This window comes from Lycium barbarum, chromosome 3, assembly GCF_019175385.1.
Source record: "Lycium barbarum isolate Lr01 chromosome 3, ASM1917538v2, whole genome shotgun sequence".
NCBI lineage: Eukaryota > Viridiplantae > Streptophyta > Magnoliopsida > Solanales > Solanaceae > Lycium > Lycium barbarum.
In genome coordinates, this window is record NC_083339.1 from 5,104,410 (window position 1) to 5,122,175 (window position 17,766).

At 32.5% G+C, this 17,766-nt stretch overlaps 2 protein-coding genes across 2 annotated transcripts; one reads left to right on the forward strand and one right to left on the reverse strand.

Moving 5' to 3' along the window:
- The first annotated feature begins 368 nt into the window (after nt 1-368).
- LOC132630004 (transcription factor RAX2) lies at nt 369-2,589 on the forward strand. Its single transcript, XM_060345490.1, has 3 exons — nt 369-736; nt 1,111-1,240; nt 1,850-2,589. The coding sequence occupies exons 1-3, from the start codon at nt 601-603 to the stop codon at nt 2,532-2,534; spliced, it is 951 nt and encodes a 316-aa protein (XP_060201473.1). The 5' UTR covers nt 369-600; the 3' UTR covers nt 2,535-2,589.
- A 7,859-nt stretch (nt 2,590-10,448) lies between these two features.
- On the reverse strand, nt 10,449-11,290 carry LOC132629785 (uncharacterized). The gene is given in 4 exon segments (XM_060345136.1): nt 10,449-10,529; nt 10,603-10,727; nt 11,069-11,102; nt 11,105-11,290. Coding segments are annotated over 4 exon segments (426 nt in total).
- Between the last annotated feature and the right edge of the window lie 6,476 nt (nt 11,291-17,766).

Below are 17,766 nucleotides of genomic sequence, written 5' to 3' on the forward strand. Positions count from 1 at the left end.
AACAAATACAAATAATACATTTCGAACTGAACAATTAAATCAAATAGACAGTGATAAAAATCTGGACCTTAAACTCATTAAGTAAAAATCTTGAATACATCATCTTTCTTAAGTTTTGTCGTATTTGTTTGGTGATTCAAATTTGATAATTAGTGTATGACTTGGCCTATATATGGCTATGACCAATCATATTCAATTGCTGAATTGTACGCCATTACTTAGGCAGACTTTGGATACTTTCACTGTAACAGAAAAATATTATAACAAAAAAAGAAAAAAAAAATCAATGACCTAGTAAATAAAGCTTAGAGATCAGTGGATATATATATGTATCTGTTATATAATAGTACTAGTATAGTAAAATATTTTATGGTGGAAACTTCGGTCCCCTTAGTCTAATCTAAAGCATAGTGTAGGACAACTTTATAAAATTGAAATTTAAGGTGTGTTCTTTGACTTGTGTAGATATCTCTCTCAATAAATATATATTGCTGTCCAAATTCACTCCTCATAAGCCAACCCTTTAGACCATTTTTCAAAATCCTTGAGAGAGAAAATCAAGAGAGAGTAGGAGGGAAAAAAAAATTAAGATCAAGAATTATGGGAAGAGCTCCATGTTGTGATAAGGCAAATGTGAAGAAAGGGCCATGGTCACCTGAAGAAGATGCAAAATTAAAAGAGTATATTGAGAAATTTGGTACTGGTGGAAATTGGATTGCTCTTCCACAAAAAGCTGGTATGTTTAATTAATTTTAATTCCCTTTCTTGATAGGCAGGTTCGTAATTTTCAATTTAGGAGTTTTGAATTCTAAAAATAAGTAGCTTACTTGGTTCTGTCGAATCCGTAAGTAAAACTGTAGCTCTGTCCCTACAGTTGTTTTTTTGAGGTTCTCGATAGACAAATTTAAGATTTTCAGTTTACCGATGCTGAATTCTAAAAAAAAAACAAAAGAAGTAGCTTACTTGATTTGGTTGAACCTATAAGCAGAACCGTAATTCTGTTCCTACTTGATTTGTTGGTCTTTTTCCCAGTCTTTTTTTTTTTTTTTTTTTTTTTTTTTTGGCTTTTGTTAGTTAACTCTTATTTGTTGTATCATTGTTTGTGATTAGGGCTAAGAAGATGTGGGAAAAGCTGCAGATTAAGATGGCTAAATTATCTTAGGCCAAACATTAAACATGGAGAATTCTCAGATGAAGAAGACAGAGTCATTTGCAGCCTTTATGCTAACATTGGAAGCAGGTATATTATACATATAGTTCTATCTTCTTCCACTAAAAATTTAACCATTATTAAATTGTGATCACATAATATCAAAGTGTAATGAGTTCACTATTGCAAATTTTAAAAGATCTAACACATCAAATTCAAATCATGAATTAGCTTCTGAGCAGGCTGGCTGATGTAGAGAACGAGTTATTATTAGCTTTAGCTCAAATTTGTGCGTTAAAAAATTCACTAATAAGTACAAGTAATAGATTTCGAGCCTAATAAATCGGATGGGATTAGTGGTGGAAGTAATTTTTTTTACCAAAAGGATTCATCATTTACTATATATACATAAAAAATTGACTTTATATAAAAACTGTGATTTTCTAGTGAAAGGAGGTTCAGGTGAACCCCTTCTGCTCTATTAGCTCCGTAACTGGATGGGATGTGATAAAAAGTCGAACTTGAACCGATAACGTTTAAATCTTGAATCTAAGACCGACTTTCGTATCTGTTCAACCAGTCGGTCTCAGAGTCATACCTCTGCTTGCATGCATGAGTATTACTTTCAAGAATTGATAGCTAGTTAATTAGCTATTATGTTTACGGTAATCTATCTAATTACCAACAAAACAAGTGCAGGTGGTCAATAATAGCAGCTCAATTACCAGGCAGGACAGATAACGATATCAAGAACTATTGGAACACAAAGCTCAAGAAGAAATTAATGGGATATGTCTCTTCATCTCACAAAATTAGGCCTCTTAATCATCATCATCAACACCAAATTATAACCAATGCTTATAATAATAATTATTGCCAACAACTTTCACTTCTTCAAGCTTCATCCTTATTAGTCTCATCAAACTATAACAACAACAACACCACCTTTCCATGCTATGAAACCAATATTCCTACAATCCCATCAAGTAGTACTATCTTGAACACTGCTGCATCCGCTAGTTGTACCTCAAACATTAGTGCTAGTACTTCCCCTGGTCTCCAAATTCAAGAAAATAATTTTGTGGGTCCTACTACTTCTGATGAGAGTTATGGTGTTTCAAATTTGGATTTTCATAACTATATGTATAATGGTGTTATTGGTGAAGAAGCAGAAGATCAGAGTAATTCAAAGTTCTTGATTAATGAAGGTGGAGGAAAGTTGATTAGTGGAAATGGTTGTTATGTTGCACAACAAAATCCAGTAGATTATAGTAGCTTGGAGGAGATTAAGGAACTAATTAGTACTAATCATGTTACATGTAATAACAATAGCTTGTTCCTTGACGAGATCAAGACAGAAGAAAAATTCATGATGTACTATTGATGTACAAGTCAGAAGATTTTTCAATTTGGTAAAAGTAGTTGTTTTTTTGACAGTACAGTTGGTAAAGTAAAAAGTGTCCTTTGTGCATTTCTTTTTGGGAACTAATGTGTTTGTACTGTCCTTTTTCATATGAGGGTCCGTTCGCACGTCAATTATTTTATCAGTACAGATATTTATAATCAAGACAAATATGGGGTAATTTTGTCTATCAAGATTTAAACCAATAAAAGAAAATCATCTAATATTTTATGTATCTGATAAAATTTGAATCGTGATCTTCATATAAGTTTCAACAATTTTATTAAATGCATTGTGTGTTAGTACTGTCGTTTTAGCTGTATTGATGGGGTAAAAAATATTTGCATAATTTGGTTATTGCAGATAATTCTATTTAGTAACATCAATTAGTAACCTAAAATAATTAATAAGTAACTTGTTATTATAGATTAAATTACACAGTGTAAGAAAATTATCATATTATACTGTCAACGTATATAACTTAAATATTTTGCATATAAATGTCTTATTTCATCCTATTTGTTTTTATCACTTCTTTGTGTTGTCATGTTGTGTACCCTTCTCCTTTTTTATAAGAGTGTATAATCTTGGATTTTTATGGTCTAAAGTTCTTTAAAAAATTTGGCTTGAAAGTGATTGAAAGGCTCCTATTTTTTTTTTATTTTTTTTTAAATCTAAGCAATAAATTCAAATATTTTTTCTTTGTTGGAGGATTTTAAAACTGAAGCTTTAATGAAAGGAAAGTTGTGATTCACACCACGAGTTTCTTCCTTCAAATTAAATTAGTCATACACTACTGATTAGGACGTGTGAAAAGATAAATAATCACAATTTCTGGAAATAGCGCTTGGTGATCGTTTTTCGTTTTTTCGTCCCGTCTTCGAAAATATCACTTATCGTAAAGTTGATAATGATTATTTTTCAATTATCTGGGCTAAAAGTGATTAATTGTGAACTTTTCCTACGCAATATTTAAGATCGAACAATTTTAAGACGTAATTTTTTAAATTAATATCTCAAACAATGACATGGTAACAGTTCTGGCTAATATTTTATATTACCATGTTCCCATCACTGATAACCCTTTGATTAGGACAAATTAAATATTTAGGCTTGATTAATTAGTACGTAAATGGAGATTAATTTATTTATCACTAAAGTATGCCACTTGTGGGGAACAAAAGACATAATTATGAAAAGTGGGAAATCAAATCATGTTTTGCAGGCAAAATGTAAAGAGAATCCTCATAGGGAAACAATCCGGAAAAATCCAAAAGATTGTGATGTCTTTGCTTTATAAGTTAGGACAAGTTGAATTAATAATGTAGGCTCTCCACCGGAGAGAGGTTAATTAATTTGAATTTTAAGTTTTATTCGTTGACGGTGTAATTTTTTTTACATAGTTAAATCACTTAATTAGGTAATTATAGATAAATTTATTGTTGAACATAAATTGATAATATGGTAAAAAGTAGAAACCATCATAGGTTAAAATTCACTGATTGTGTAAAATAATGGAGTCTTTACACTAATAGCAGGTTAGATTTACTGTTTACTTTTTGAATTTCTAGTCGTTATGCATAGATTATACATTGAAGGTTGCGTACACTTTATCCTTTTCAGACTCCACATTGTGGGATTTTACTGGGTATGTTGTTGTTGTTGTTGTTGTTGTATACATGATACACATTATTATATGGATTATACATCTGTTTTATATCCATCGGCTATTTTAAATTTGAGTCGTTGGTTGAACGATTATTTAGATTAATTATCCTAAAATGATCTTTATTTCTATACATGTATATAATCTGAATCTTAATTAAAATAAGGATGAAAGTGGGAGATCTTGATTCTTGAGAGGTGAATGCATTGACTTCTTCGCCCCATTTTGTTTTCTTATGTGCATGATAGTATAAAAGGAGACTAATTTGTTGGAACTTGCCAGCTATGAGAAACGTTAAATCATTTATTTATTAGAGAAGAAAGATTATGTGACTTTATTAATCTTATGGGAAAAAGGTTTTTTCTAGGAATGTCTTCTCTAGTGGAGTTAAAAAGGTCAAAAGGTGGCTACTGTGGCCAGCTAAATGATCAAATCAATAAATTATATTTAGGGTTTATAATGTTACTCCAATTTGATATTATGAGAGACCATCTGATTAAGTTGAATTACTACACTGTCTACAGATATATCAATTGAATCACTAGAGTGTGGTGAGATGTATGAGATACTTTTATCTCTAATCAGATGTCCTCAGAAGTGAACAAACTTCTGATATAAAGCGTTTTTTCTTTTAATGGATCCTATACGACGCGAATATGATTAGTTTTGTCCTCAGAAGTGAACAAACTTCTGATACAAAGCGTTTTTTTTAATGGATCCTATACGACGCGAATATGATTAGTTCAGTAAATTTCAAACATCAGATGGTTACTAATTTCAAGAACAACCATGGTGTATGAATTTTGGTTCCATTTGATTCAACATGCATATGTGTAACTGTGAAAATAATACTATTTCTTTTCATATATGAATGTTTATTCTGTTTGAATAATCTGACTAAGAGAAAGCATTTTTTATTTATTTAGTCAATATATAGAACAAAACACATTAAAGATTCCTATGCAAAGAAGTTCATAGAAGCCATTTGAAAAATCAGCATGACAGAAACCTTTGGAACAAAAAGGAGTATAACATAGTTTCTTTTTAAGTAGTTATCAGTTATATATACACATTACACCAAAGTGCAGTGTTAAAGCAGCATTTGAGTTTGTAGAACTTTTTCGCGTAAAAGCAGTCCTAAAAGTTGAAACATTAAATTAATTCCACGATGTTTTTTTCTTCTTCCAAAAGCATGAGTAGAATTCTGAAATAATATTTGGAGATTATTTCAAATAATTGTTTTATTAAATTAATTCATTATTTCAACTTTAAACTTGAAAGAGTTATTTGCACTTTTGCCCCTATTGTCCCTCATAACAAATAATTTTTTAAATTTATATTTTTGTATAATATTTCACAAGTTATGCCCCACATAACTTTTGCTATTAATGAAGTTAGGGCAATTTGCACGATTTCCCTTATTCGGGGATGGTCTTTAATTTTTGCTCTTCGCCTAAAATACCCCGAGGTTCGAACCCCGGCTCAATAAAAAAAAATTGCAAGGCAAAGTTTTGTTACAAAATTAGGCCTATTCAGGCAAAAGTTAAGACTTAAGGCCTAACTTTGTAAAATTCTAGCAGAGTAAAAAAAAAAAATTTTGCGTTAAGGCAAATGCAAACCTCTGCTTAATCAAGCAAACTATTGCCTTAAGGCATTCTGCCTGATCAGACAAACCTTTCGCTAAGTCTTGCCTTGCAGATTTTTTTTTTTTGACTGAGTGGGAGTTCGAACCCAGAACCTGGATGTATTTTCGATCACTTTTTTAAGCGAAGAGCAAAAATTAAAGACCAGCAATTTGAGGGACAAAAATTAAAGACCAACGCCTTTTAAGGGCAATCCGTGAAAAAAAAAATAAAGAACTTATGCCTTCGATTGATGAAGGGCAAAAATTAAAGACCAACCCTTAACTTGAAATATAAATTTTGAAATTTAAAAAACAGGTTTTAGGAATTCAACTTATTTCTATTTACAAACACAAGTTCAACTTTCAACTATTCTTCTCAACTTCAATTTTAAAAAATACTTTTTTCAAATCCCAATCAAATCATAAGTCCAAATAAGTTACGACTTACAAAAACAATGGGCGGAATGCCCTTTTGAGTTGTCGCTTTAAGACTAATTTCTTCTTGTCACTATCAACCCAAAGAGCATTACCTCAAACAAAGATCGGAAAATTTTGATATAAAACAATCTATAAATAAAAGAATACCCTATTAAAATTTTCACCTCAATAGAGATGTTCTTCTCTCTAATCCATATCCTAAGCTTGTCATTCTGGTTTTGTCACACAATAATACGAGAAATTTGTTTCTCTCTACTCACCATCTAGGCTATGAAGTTTCAACGAGTAAAATTAAATGTAGTAAAAAATTTCTTGGATAAGTAGGAATCTTTTATCATTTTTAATTACTCAAAGACAACGTAAGGAAGTACAATTAGATGACGTACCAAGCCAAGTTTCGGTATGGAACAAATTTAACAATATTGTTAAACACTGAAATTTCAGAATAAGAAATGTTGAGAAAACCTATATTCTGTGTTCTATTATTTATAGACCTCATACCCACAAGAAAATTATATATATATATATATATAAATATATAAATCGTAAAATGATATAGTTGGTGTTAAGATTATGTATACTATCTTGTGTTGTTTGTGAAAAAATTCTTGTGTGGGGTGAATAAACCAAAACTTAGATGCTACCTTAATGAGTGGTAAAAATTTACATGCATCCCGTATTCTCCCGTGTTTACAGTAGATCATACTAATTTTCTATGGTTAAGTTATAAATTAAAATTAAAACGTATATCAATTAACTATTGTTTAGTGATAAAAATGTATGTGAAGACTGGTGTAACGTATTTATTGGATTGATATAAATACTGAACGCAAGCAAGTTTTTACCCTTGTCTATAGTTATTCATGTCGCATATTACACGTTAATATGAATCAATGATTTAAACGTGAAAATAGGATCTCTTACCCTCTTACAATTTAAATAGAAGAAAATGACTTTTTCAAATCTCTTATGTATTTTTTTTTAAATCTCTTATGTGTGAAAAATGAAGATCTCTTATAAAAAAGTCATAAAATAACATGTCATATCGATATCGATGACGTATAGCAAAAACAAAAGTCTTGTTCTCTTGAAAAATTGACATATTATGAGCTGTCTAGTATTCGACACAGACACTATGCATTTTAGCTGTCCATTAAAGTTAGGCACAAAGTTTGAACCTTTTAATAGGACTTCTATAGTAGACCTTTGCCTTGGGTACGAAACTATTACTTAATAAGTAATTAGAAATATGGTGTCATTTTCTCAAAGGCACAGAGTCAATGCAAGGTTCAACTGAATTGATTGAGATACCAACTGAATGAGAAGTTCAAACCAATCTAAGAGAAATTAAAATCTAAAAGATGTAAATGGGGAGGAAAAAACAGAAAAGAGTGAAAAAGAAAAATAATGAACTATTATCTTTTCAACCCCACCCTCCTCCTCTTTACATATGTTCTAGATCATTACTAATATTGTCCGTTTGGATCTAGACCTCCACAACTTTAAAATGTGTCACGAAGGTCTAACGTTTGCAAAATTCTCTCCTATATATTGTCGATGGAATTTGCATAGGATGTTACCCACGTACACATACTACCCTTTGACCAATATCGTCCAAGGTTTTACACGGGGTGGACCTGCTTGTATCAAATAGTTTCTAGAACAATATATAAGCATGTCTAGATTTTCCAGGTGGTTCAACAATATGAAATTTTATTGACATGTAAATTGTTTTCTTGAGGGTGTCCCAGTGTACATTCTAGAACTATTTGTCTATCACTATCAGTGTACAGAGGTTAATCTAAAACTTATTTCTACTTTTTACATAGAACAACAAGAAAATTACACACAAATGTACAAACAATGGCCAGGGACTTTGATCATTTTTCTACAGAAAAGTCCCATCGCCAGTAAACTTTATCTACAATGCCTCCGCCACTTTTGCTAGGTTGTTATGGGGGGTGACTTAGAAAAACTAGACCGCCGTTGGGAATTCCCAGGCTGCGGGTTAGTTCGTAGCGTGCTTTGATGTATCTGTACATGTTTTGTTTGTGTCTGTAGGGCCTCGGATTGGTGTTGGGTTTTTTTTTTGGGTGAAAACTGGTGTAAAACCTGAGCTACTGGTCAAAATGGACCGCTGTAGCGGGTCGGTCGTAGCGGATTGTGGGTCGCCGCCGCGGGAGGCGGGACTTTAATGAGGTCCGTCATAGCGGGACTTTCCCGCTATAGCGACACCGTTGCAGCGAGACACCGACCGCTGCAGCGGTCGACGGGAGGCAGAATCCGTGTCTTATATTCTTTATTCCGAACCCATTTCCCACGTAACACCAAAATAGTTTTCAAGAACTGCTATGGCGAAAATTTAAGGCTAGGGCTAAAGTGCGCTTGAAAGGTAAGTCTCAACCCTTGACTTTGTTAATTCCATCATCATGTTAGATCTCATGACTAGTTAAAGGTCCATTAATGGTGAATGAAAGGGCTAAAACCCTAGAACTTAATAGAACCCTTGATTAATGAACGGGTTGTTGATTTTATTGTTGTTTAATCATCTAGGAGTATATATTATCGCTTTCTAGGATGAGAACTTGTCTATTAATGGTGGAACTTGTTGATTGAGACCTAGGGTTTCATAAAGATGATAACTTTAGCATAAAAACTGCTAGAAAAAAGGGTTGAATTGATTAGAGAACCCATGAATGGGAATAGTATGATGGTTTGGGGTTGATGTTATAATGAATTCACGCTTAGTGATAGTTCACCCACTAAAAATGGTAGAATGTAATTGGGTTCTCTTCTCCAAGGTGTTGTATTGTTTGAGCAGATGACTTGAATACTCATATAGCTCTATATTTCTAGACTTTGAACGTTCGGAAGCTTTGCGAAAGGGGAAAGCTATCGCGAAGTGATTACATTGTTCCAGTTCTGCTTTGAGGTAGGTTACGGTCTACTTGAGTTAGGCTTTGATTAGTTGGTTGTATGTGATACGAAATTGATAGGAGAAGCATGATTAGGGCTTCGGACATAAAAGTGTGGTTGATAATTCCTACAGTTTGATAAAAGATTGATTAGTTATATGAGGAATTGATATGAAATGACAAAGAAGGAGTTCATATATACTCTTCTTGTTGACTTGGAGTAATCCCTTATTCATGTTTATTGATGAATTGATTTTTGAGTCTTGATATGACTTGTGACATGGTGACTTGGGTTCCCTGATATTGATTCTTGATTATTCACATTCCTTATTGATTGTGGAACGGAAATACATTGTGATGAGAAAGATATATAAATATGAAAGGGCACATTTGACAGGGCTGAGGATGTGGCCTAAGTTAAAGGCTCGTGATCCGAGGTAAGATTCAGGAGCGAGGGTATATGGACACCATGGGTCCCCTGCAGGTCATGAAACACTATCATTTAGCATGTGTGTACGGATATGTGACAGAGTTGAGATAATTTGTGATTTACAATTGTGTTTGGTGACTACGTGCGTTGAGTTACTCTTATTGATTTCTATTTATGTGGATTTACCTTATCCCTGTGTTGGCTGATATTTCGGTGTTGGATGATTTCTGTTGATAGTTCTTGAGATTATGTGTTGTTGTGCCTATCTATCTATTTTATTGATTTTGTGATTGTATGCATAATACTAATCTTAGTTAGCCTATGATATCTGTCGGTACATAGTGTTTGTACTGATACTATCTTGTTGCATTCTTTTGAGTGGAGATTGTGATCCAGAGAATTCTACAAGATCTCATATTTAGCTTGAGGCCAGTTTCCGACAGATTCGAGGGTGAGCTATTATCCATGTCAGGCCGCCTGAAGATCTTTCCTACTTTAGATGTCTATTTCATTTCAGACATTTATGTTATTTTTAGACAGTGGTTCTTTCTTAGACGGTTATGTTATAGTCCTTGTACAATGACCTTCGGATTTTGGGGTTGTAATAGTTTAGACTTCCGCAGGTTTTATTTAATTATGGCATGATTAGACTTTTGGAGATATTTATTCTTGTTATATCCTTGAATGCTTTAAAATTGGCTAGGTAATTTGATAATAGTTTGGATGGTTGGTCAAGTAGATGGTTTGCCTACTAGGGGATTTGGGTGGGTGCCACTCACGGCTGTTTGGGTTGTGACAATTTCGAACTGCAAAGTGATGGGTTTCAGATACTGGAGGGACTCCCCAGAGAAGCGGAACAGCGACAGTATCCAAGTATGCAGAGTTTTCTGCCCATGTCAAGCCCCTAGTAATTGATCACATTTCCGTTGTGATGAGCTGAAAACATTAAAATAGCAACTTGTTAAAAAAAGTATTACAGTGTTCATGTTAGTCGCTGCGATGTCAATGAGAGCACCCAAGCAAAGGCTTTGATTAGGATCCATATATTTGCTCTCATGGAACGTTGAAATCTGGAAGGCACTTCTAATTTTCCTTGCTTTTGCTGCATCCCAAAGTAAAATCATTTAATGGGCTCAACATTATGATTTGCTGAAGCAAGTGTCCCCCGTCAATCAGAGCAGTCGCATTAGGGAATAGGGGAGCCAATGAGAATGTCAAAGAATATGCAAATAGCAAATGCAGACTTAGCTATGTTGTGCATGTGTTACATACTCCCAAACAGAACAAACTTACTATTTACAGATAGCTCAAGTGTTGAGTCCATCAATTAGCTACATTTGCGACAAATACATGGAAATCCTAAGTATTAATTAGGGTCCTTTTTGTAAAGAGATGACAAGAAGAAAGGTGGATCAGAGAACTGATAATTTTCATGATAAATACTTGCATCAGCAAAAGACACACGTCGTGGAACTATATATTTCCTCCAAATTGAATGAGTCCATCAGCGGTAAACAACGTAATCTTCTCCTCCTGTATCCAGTGCAAAGCTGCAAATAGCAAGGGTAGGGAAGTGGGGAGGAAATTAAATTCAACATGATAAGTATTTGCAACCAAAAGTAAATTGACTTGTGATAACCTTAGTGATAAAAATCTGAGGTACATGTATCTAATACTTGCCACATCTTCTTTTTTTGGGGTGGGGGGTTGCACAGAGTATACATGATTGGACTTTGCATCTTTTCAATGCTCAATTACTCCTCCCAGAATTTTGAACTTGCGCACTTTAAGTTAACACCAATCAGATGGCAATATAGAACCCATGGACCAATAAAACAATTACTCCATATGTTATCACAAAAGGGGGAAGGGTTTGAAATATCCAAAACGTGATAAGATTATGCATTGTATCTATGCCTAACTTTCAACAAAAATTGGAAAAAAAAAAAAGAACAAGAACAAGAAAAAAAAGGGGGAAGGAGTTATCTAGACAGATACAATTGTATCAACCTTGGAAGTCATAGAAAAGCTGAGATGCCGTTTAGAAGGATGCTACAACCATCTTGACACGATGTGTCGACCACAAATTTAGGGTGGTACTGTGCATTTCAAAAGATTTCATCCCTTTTGCAAACTTAGCTAAACACTAGCAAACTATGCCCGTGCGATGCACGGGGCCCAACATGATTAATTTGGTGACTCAATTTAGTTAGTCTTTAAGGTTTGTATATTTTGCAAAAGATACCGTGATTCTCCTTAGTGAGTCTCCATATTTTTTTCTTTTCGTCTTATTTTTTCCCTTAATTTGTCAATTGTTGTTAAAATTTATCTTATTTTTGTTATGTTTGCCTCTTTTTATATTTATTAAGTTGACAATTCAAATATCCTATATGTCAAGTTTATAATCACAAGATTCAAAGGATATTTTATTATATTATACACATTTTTAATTTAGAACCACAAGATAATCTATCTTTATTTCTTAAACTCCGTGTCTAGTCAAACGTTAAATTGAGACAGAGGAAGTATATGCCAAATGACGGAAATGAAAGGACAATTGAGATACTGCGGACACGTGGGGACTTAAAAAGTAAACATAGGTAGTATTAATATTAAACTTCTAAAATATACACATGTTAGTCCTGGCTTAGAGTGCAATTTTAGTTGCATTTTGTACAACTTATTGTTGCTTTGTTCGTCCACTTGGGTGTTTGTTGTTAAAAAATAAAAAATAAATTGTCTTCTTTTGGTTATGTCCGCCTCTTTTTATATTTAATAAATTGACAATTCGAATATCCTACATGTCAAGTTTATAATCACAAGATTCATAGGATATGTTATTATATTATACACATTTTTAATTTAGAACCACAAGATTGAAAGTTTATCTTTATTTCTTAAATTCCATGTCTAGTCAAACATAGACACTTAAATTGAGACAGAGGGAAAATATGTCAAATGAAGGAAATGAAAGGACAACTAAGACACTGCGGATCTGTGGAGACTTAAAAAGTAAACACACAAGAGGTAGAATTAATGTTCAACTTCTGAAATGTACACATGTTAGTCCCTGCTTAGAGTACAATTTCAGCTGCTTTTTGTACAACTTATTGTTGCTGTGTTTGTCCACTTGGGCGTTTGTTGTTAAAAAAAAAAATATATTATCTTATTTTGGTTATGTCCGCCTCTTTTTATATATAAGAAGAAGAAAAATATAGAATAGAAAAATAGACATATATTTTTAGTAATGTGGTCAAGTAATATTGGACAAAGGCAGTACTTCATTTATTAATTCTTAAATAACGTGAAAAGTCAAAAGTGAACAAGTAAAAGTGCACGGAGGAAATAAATATGTGTCGGAGAATTAAAATTGAAGTGCATACATGTATACATGAGAAGAGAATAAATATTCAGCAAAGAACGTGAAAAGTCAAAAGTGAACAAGTAAAAGTGCACATAGTAAATAAATATGTGTCGGAGAATTAAAATTGAAGTACATACATGTATACATGAGAAGAGAATAAATATTCAGCAAGAACGTGAAAAGTTAAAAGTGAACAAGTAAAAATGCACGGAGGAAACAAACATATGTCAGAGAATTAAAATTGAAGTGCATAGGTGTATACATGAAAAGAGAATAAATATTCAGTACTATGACATATATCCACGTGGGATTTATTAATTCTTAAAGAACGTCAAAAGTCAAAAGTAAACAAGTAAAAGTGCACGGAGGAAATAAATTTGTGTAGGAGAATTAAAATTGAACTGCATACGTCTATACATGAGAAGAGAATAAATATTCAGTAAGAACGTGAAAAGTCAAAAGTGAACAAGTAAAAGTGAACGGAGAAAATAAATGTGTCGGAGAATTAAAATTGAAGTGCATACGTCTATACATGAGAATGGAATAAATATTAAGTACTATGACATATGTCCACGTGAGATAAAAAAATAGTTGGGTAAAGTGTACAAGTTATATAGCTTATGGTACAAGCATTCATTGCGTATGCAGTTTGTAAAGCTTTTGGTACAAGTCTTTGATGCTGTGTTGGTCCTCCTTAGAGGCTTATATATAATAGACTAGGAATACATGCCCGTGCGATGCACGGGCCGAACATGTCTATTCACTTTAATTAGCCAGTCTTTATGGTTTGTATTTTGAAAATAACTTTTAAAAACATTCTAATTGTTATTATATATAGCAACATATACAAAATGTATTTTATGTACCATCACTTTAGTTATAATTAAAAAATAGAGTTAATGGAATTAAGTCTTTGAGATGGAAAGAGTCTGATTTTTTTCTCATTATCATGATAATGAAAGTTGTTCATCGATGTGAAAAAGGAAATTAGTAAGAATATGAGGGAAAATTAATATTTTGATTCTAAATTTTTTCTTTTAAATTCTTTAATATCTTATATGTATACCGACGTGTTGATATCCATTTCAATTAAGTAACTGTTCAGATCCAACTATAAGAACCATTGTTGTATATATTGAATTTTTTTTAAAAGCAAAACAAATAAAATATTTTTATCAAATTAATTAAAAAATATATTATAATTTTTTATATTAACAATTATAGATAAAACAAATTGTTACAAAGAAATAAAAATTAGAAAGATATATGTTATATCATAAATCACCAAATTTTAATTCTGAAATGAAAGTATAAAGTAATACATTTTATAAATGTAAAGAAACAATAATTAGAGATTGCAAAGGAGAGTAAATAAGTAAAGTATTGACAAAGAAGGAAAACGGGGATAAAAGTCACTCCTTTCCTTCACTTTTACTTGTCGACGTTAACATATCAAGAAAAAAAAAATCTTCTTCTTATTTTACCCTTCACATTAATTACTCATTTTCAAATCATTTTCTGAGGCTATTGAGACTATACACCAAATTTTCATTGCTATTATTCGTCCTCTCTTTACATTTAAAATATTGACAAAGAAGGAAACGGGAATAAAAGTCACTCCCTCTGTTTACTTTTACTTGTCCACGTTAACATATCAAGAGAAAGAAATCAATGCGGTAACTATTAATTAGTACGAAACTTCAATATGTTGATTGTGTATAAAGATAACGACTACGCATATATTATAGGCGTACATATTTGTATACATGTTATCCTTTTTCTTGTATTCGTTTATTTATCATGGGGACCATCAAGCTAGGCAACGTAAGAAGAGTGGGGAGAATCATGCAGAAGGGGCTGGCCATTAATTTCCATGGAATTATTAATTTTACCCTCCATATTATTTGCTCATTTTCAAATTATTTTCGAAGGCTATTGAGACTTACACCAATTAATATGAATATTATGGTAAAATATATATACCTGTCACTTTCCCTTTTGCACGCCTCTTAAGAAATCAGAAATAAAAGATGTATTTTATTATCTTACCCCTATCTCTTTCTAATAAATACATTCTAATCAAAATTAACTATTTTCAAGAACATTTATTACTAAGAGTAAGATGGGAAAGATTTAATTAATTTTATCTTGTAATTTTATCTTGGTTTTGTAAATGAACAAGTAATTTGGACATATATTTTTAGTAATGTGGCCAAGTAATATGGGACAGAGAGAATAAGATGTGAAAGATTTAATTAATTTTATCTTGGTTCTGTAAATGAACAACTAATTTGGACATATATTTTTAGTAATGTTGAGTACTTCATTTATGAACAAGTAAAAGTGCACGGAGGAAATAAATATGTGTCGGAGAATTAAAATTGAAGTGCATACTTATATACATGAGCAGAGAATAAATATTCAGTACTATGACATATGTCCACGTGGGATAAAAAAGTAGATTAGTAATGTGGCTAAGTAATAAGGAATGGAGGGAGTACTTCATTTATTAATTCTTAAAGAACTTGAAAAGTCAAAAGTCAATAAGTATAAGTGCACAGAAGAAATAAATGTGTCGGAACGGAGGAAATAAATTTGTATAGGAGAATTAAAATTTGCATACATGAGAAGAAAATAAATATTCAGCAAAAACGCGAAAAGTCAAAAGTGAACAAGTAAAAGTGCACGGAGGAAATAAATGTGTCGGAGAATTAAAATCAAAGTGCATACGTCTATACATGAAAAGAGAATAAATATTAAGTATTATGACATATGTCCACGTGGAATATAAAAATAGTTGGATAAAGTGTACAAGTTATATAGCTTATGGTACAAGCATTCATTGCGTGTACAATTGGTAAAGCTTATGGTACAAGCTGGAGGAGCTGTGTTCGTCCTCCCACCGTGTTTATATATAATAGAAATTTCATGCCTGATAATTTCATGACCAGAATTCAAGTTCTTACCCAGAGTAAAATGGTTTCTCCAAAGAATTTTTTAGCAAGATACTAACTGATAAATGGAGTTATCACGAGAGTGACACTTTTCATCGTAAAACTAATAGCTCTAATCCATTATTTGTAAGTTTCCTAGTTTCACCACCTGGTCCATCCCAACCCATACTATCCTCCCGCAGAATGAAGACGAAAAGGAAATAGCAGAACGTGGCCTGCAAATATGAAAAAATGAACGAGGAGCAAAAAATCAAAGGTGTTACGCTGTGTATAACACCTTTTTGCTACATCAGTGGTTCTCTATTTTGGGTATGTTGAACAAAATATTTATCATGCAGGAAAAGTAATGGGGACTTTCTCCAAGCTAAGCATCACAATATAGAACAAAATCAATGAGACACTGGATAAGGTCTCCATCAATTGGCCCAGAAAACCAAGACTCTAGTCAAGGTATCTGCTATATTCTTTGGCAAATCCAGAATTATGGGGCAGCTCCTGTCTTACTTCATGACATTCAAAAATGCTCCTTGATTTTAACTATATGAGTTGGGAGTTGACGGATCCTGAACTACACAATAACATGTAGGCAACTATATAACCCACCTTGACCAGGGGCAGATCCAGTTCTCTGGCAGCGGCTTCACCCGAACCCAGTAATTTCGACGCAAAGTATAGAGTTTTATTTGAAAACTCATAAAAATTTCAACAAGAACTCATAATTTTAAAGTACAATGAGTTTAGTTTAGTACTAAGAACCTTAATGGTCGAACCCATCAAATTAAAATCCTGGATATGCCTCTCACCTTGACCTTGTCTTTGGTTTCCAAATTTGAGATTCAAATGGGTTGTTTACATCACTTGACCAACAAAACAATGCATTCATGTGACCATTCACAGCAATGCATTTCAAATTAAGAGCAACTTAAACATTCTCATATTGTGAGTACATCAAACTCCAAACTTCAAAAACATCAAACTCCAAACTTCAAAATCTCAATCTCAAACATCTATCTAAATACAAGAGCTTTATACTGTTTGACCCTCAATAAAAGCTTGAGACAAACACATATTATCAAGTCAAGATATCCTTTTTATCTAACTCCTCAGGCCTCCCTTCTTTTACTAAATTTAACAAGTACACGGGCTCTATGTTTAAGTTGAAGAATATCAATCAATTAACTGTCTCTTATTCCTAAATTGTTTGGGATCTTTAAGTTGGACAAACCATGAAAAATTACCTTAAGGAACTAGACATTGACTGAAAATGATACCACAATATGTAAAACAATACAATATCTCCTAAATCTCTTCAATCCTAACAAAGAAGCGATAAATTCTACCCAAGGCATACTTTGTAGAGTACCATGAGGCGTCACTTAGTGGTCAATGAAGTGGATTGAGAATCATGTAGGTCTCAGACTCAAATCTCAGCAAAGGAAAAATACTAGGTGATTTGTTCCCATATGTCCAAGCTTTGGTTGATAGAATTACTCAATACTTGTGCTAGTAGGAGGTAGCAAGTACCTCATGGAATTGGTTGAGGTGCTCGTAAATTGGCCGGACACCACAGTTATCAAAAAAGAAAAAAAACATATTTTCCAGGATATTAAAAAAAAAGAAACTACCGTTACTTATTTTAATTTATACTCCCTCTGACCATATTAGTTGTCACATTTCGTTTCTCGATAGTCAATTTGACTAATTTTTTGAGCTAAATTATATTAGATTAATTCAATATTCTAAAATTAAAATTATTTAGATGGTGAGAAAATATATCTTAAAATATTGGTCCAAGTTCATATAGTTTGACTCTCAAAAAATTA

Coding starts and splice junctions, on each gene's coding strand:
- LOC132630004 (XM_060345490.1), top strand. CDS start 601: ATGGGAAGAGCTCCATGTTGTGATAAGGCAAATGTGAAGAAAGGGCCA. Junction 737..1,110: donor TGCTCTTCCACAAAAAGCTG/GTATGTTTAATT, acceptor GTTTGTGATTAG/GGCTAAGAAGATGTGGGAAA. Junction 1,241..1,849: donor TATGCTAACATTGGAAGCAG/GTATATTATACA, acceptor AAACAAGTGCAG/GTGGTCAATAATAGCAGCTC.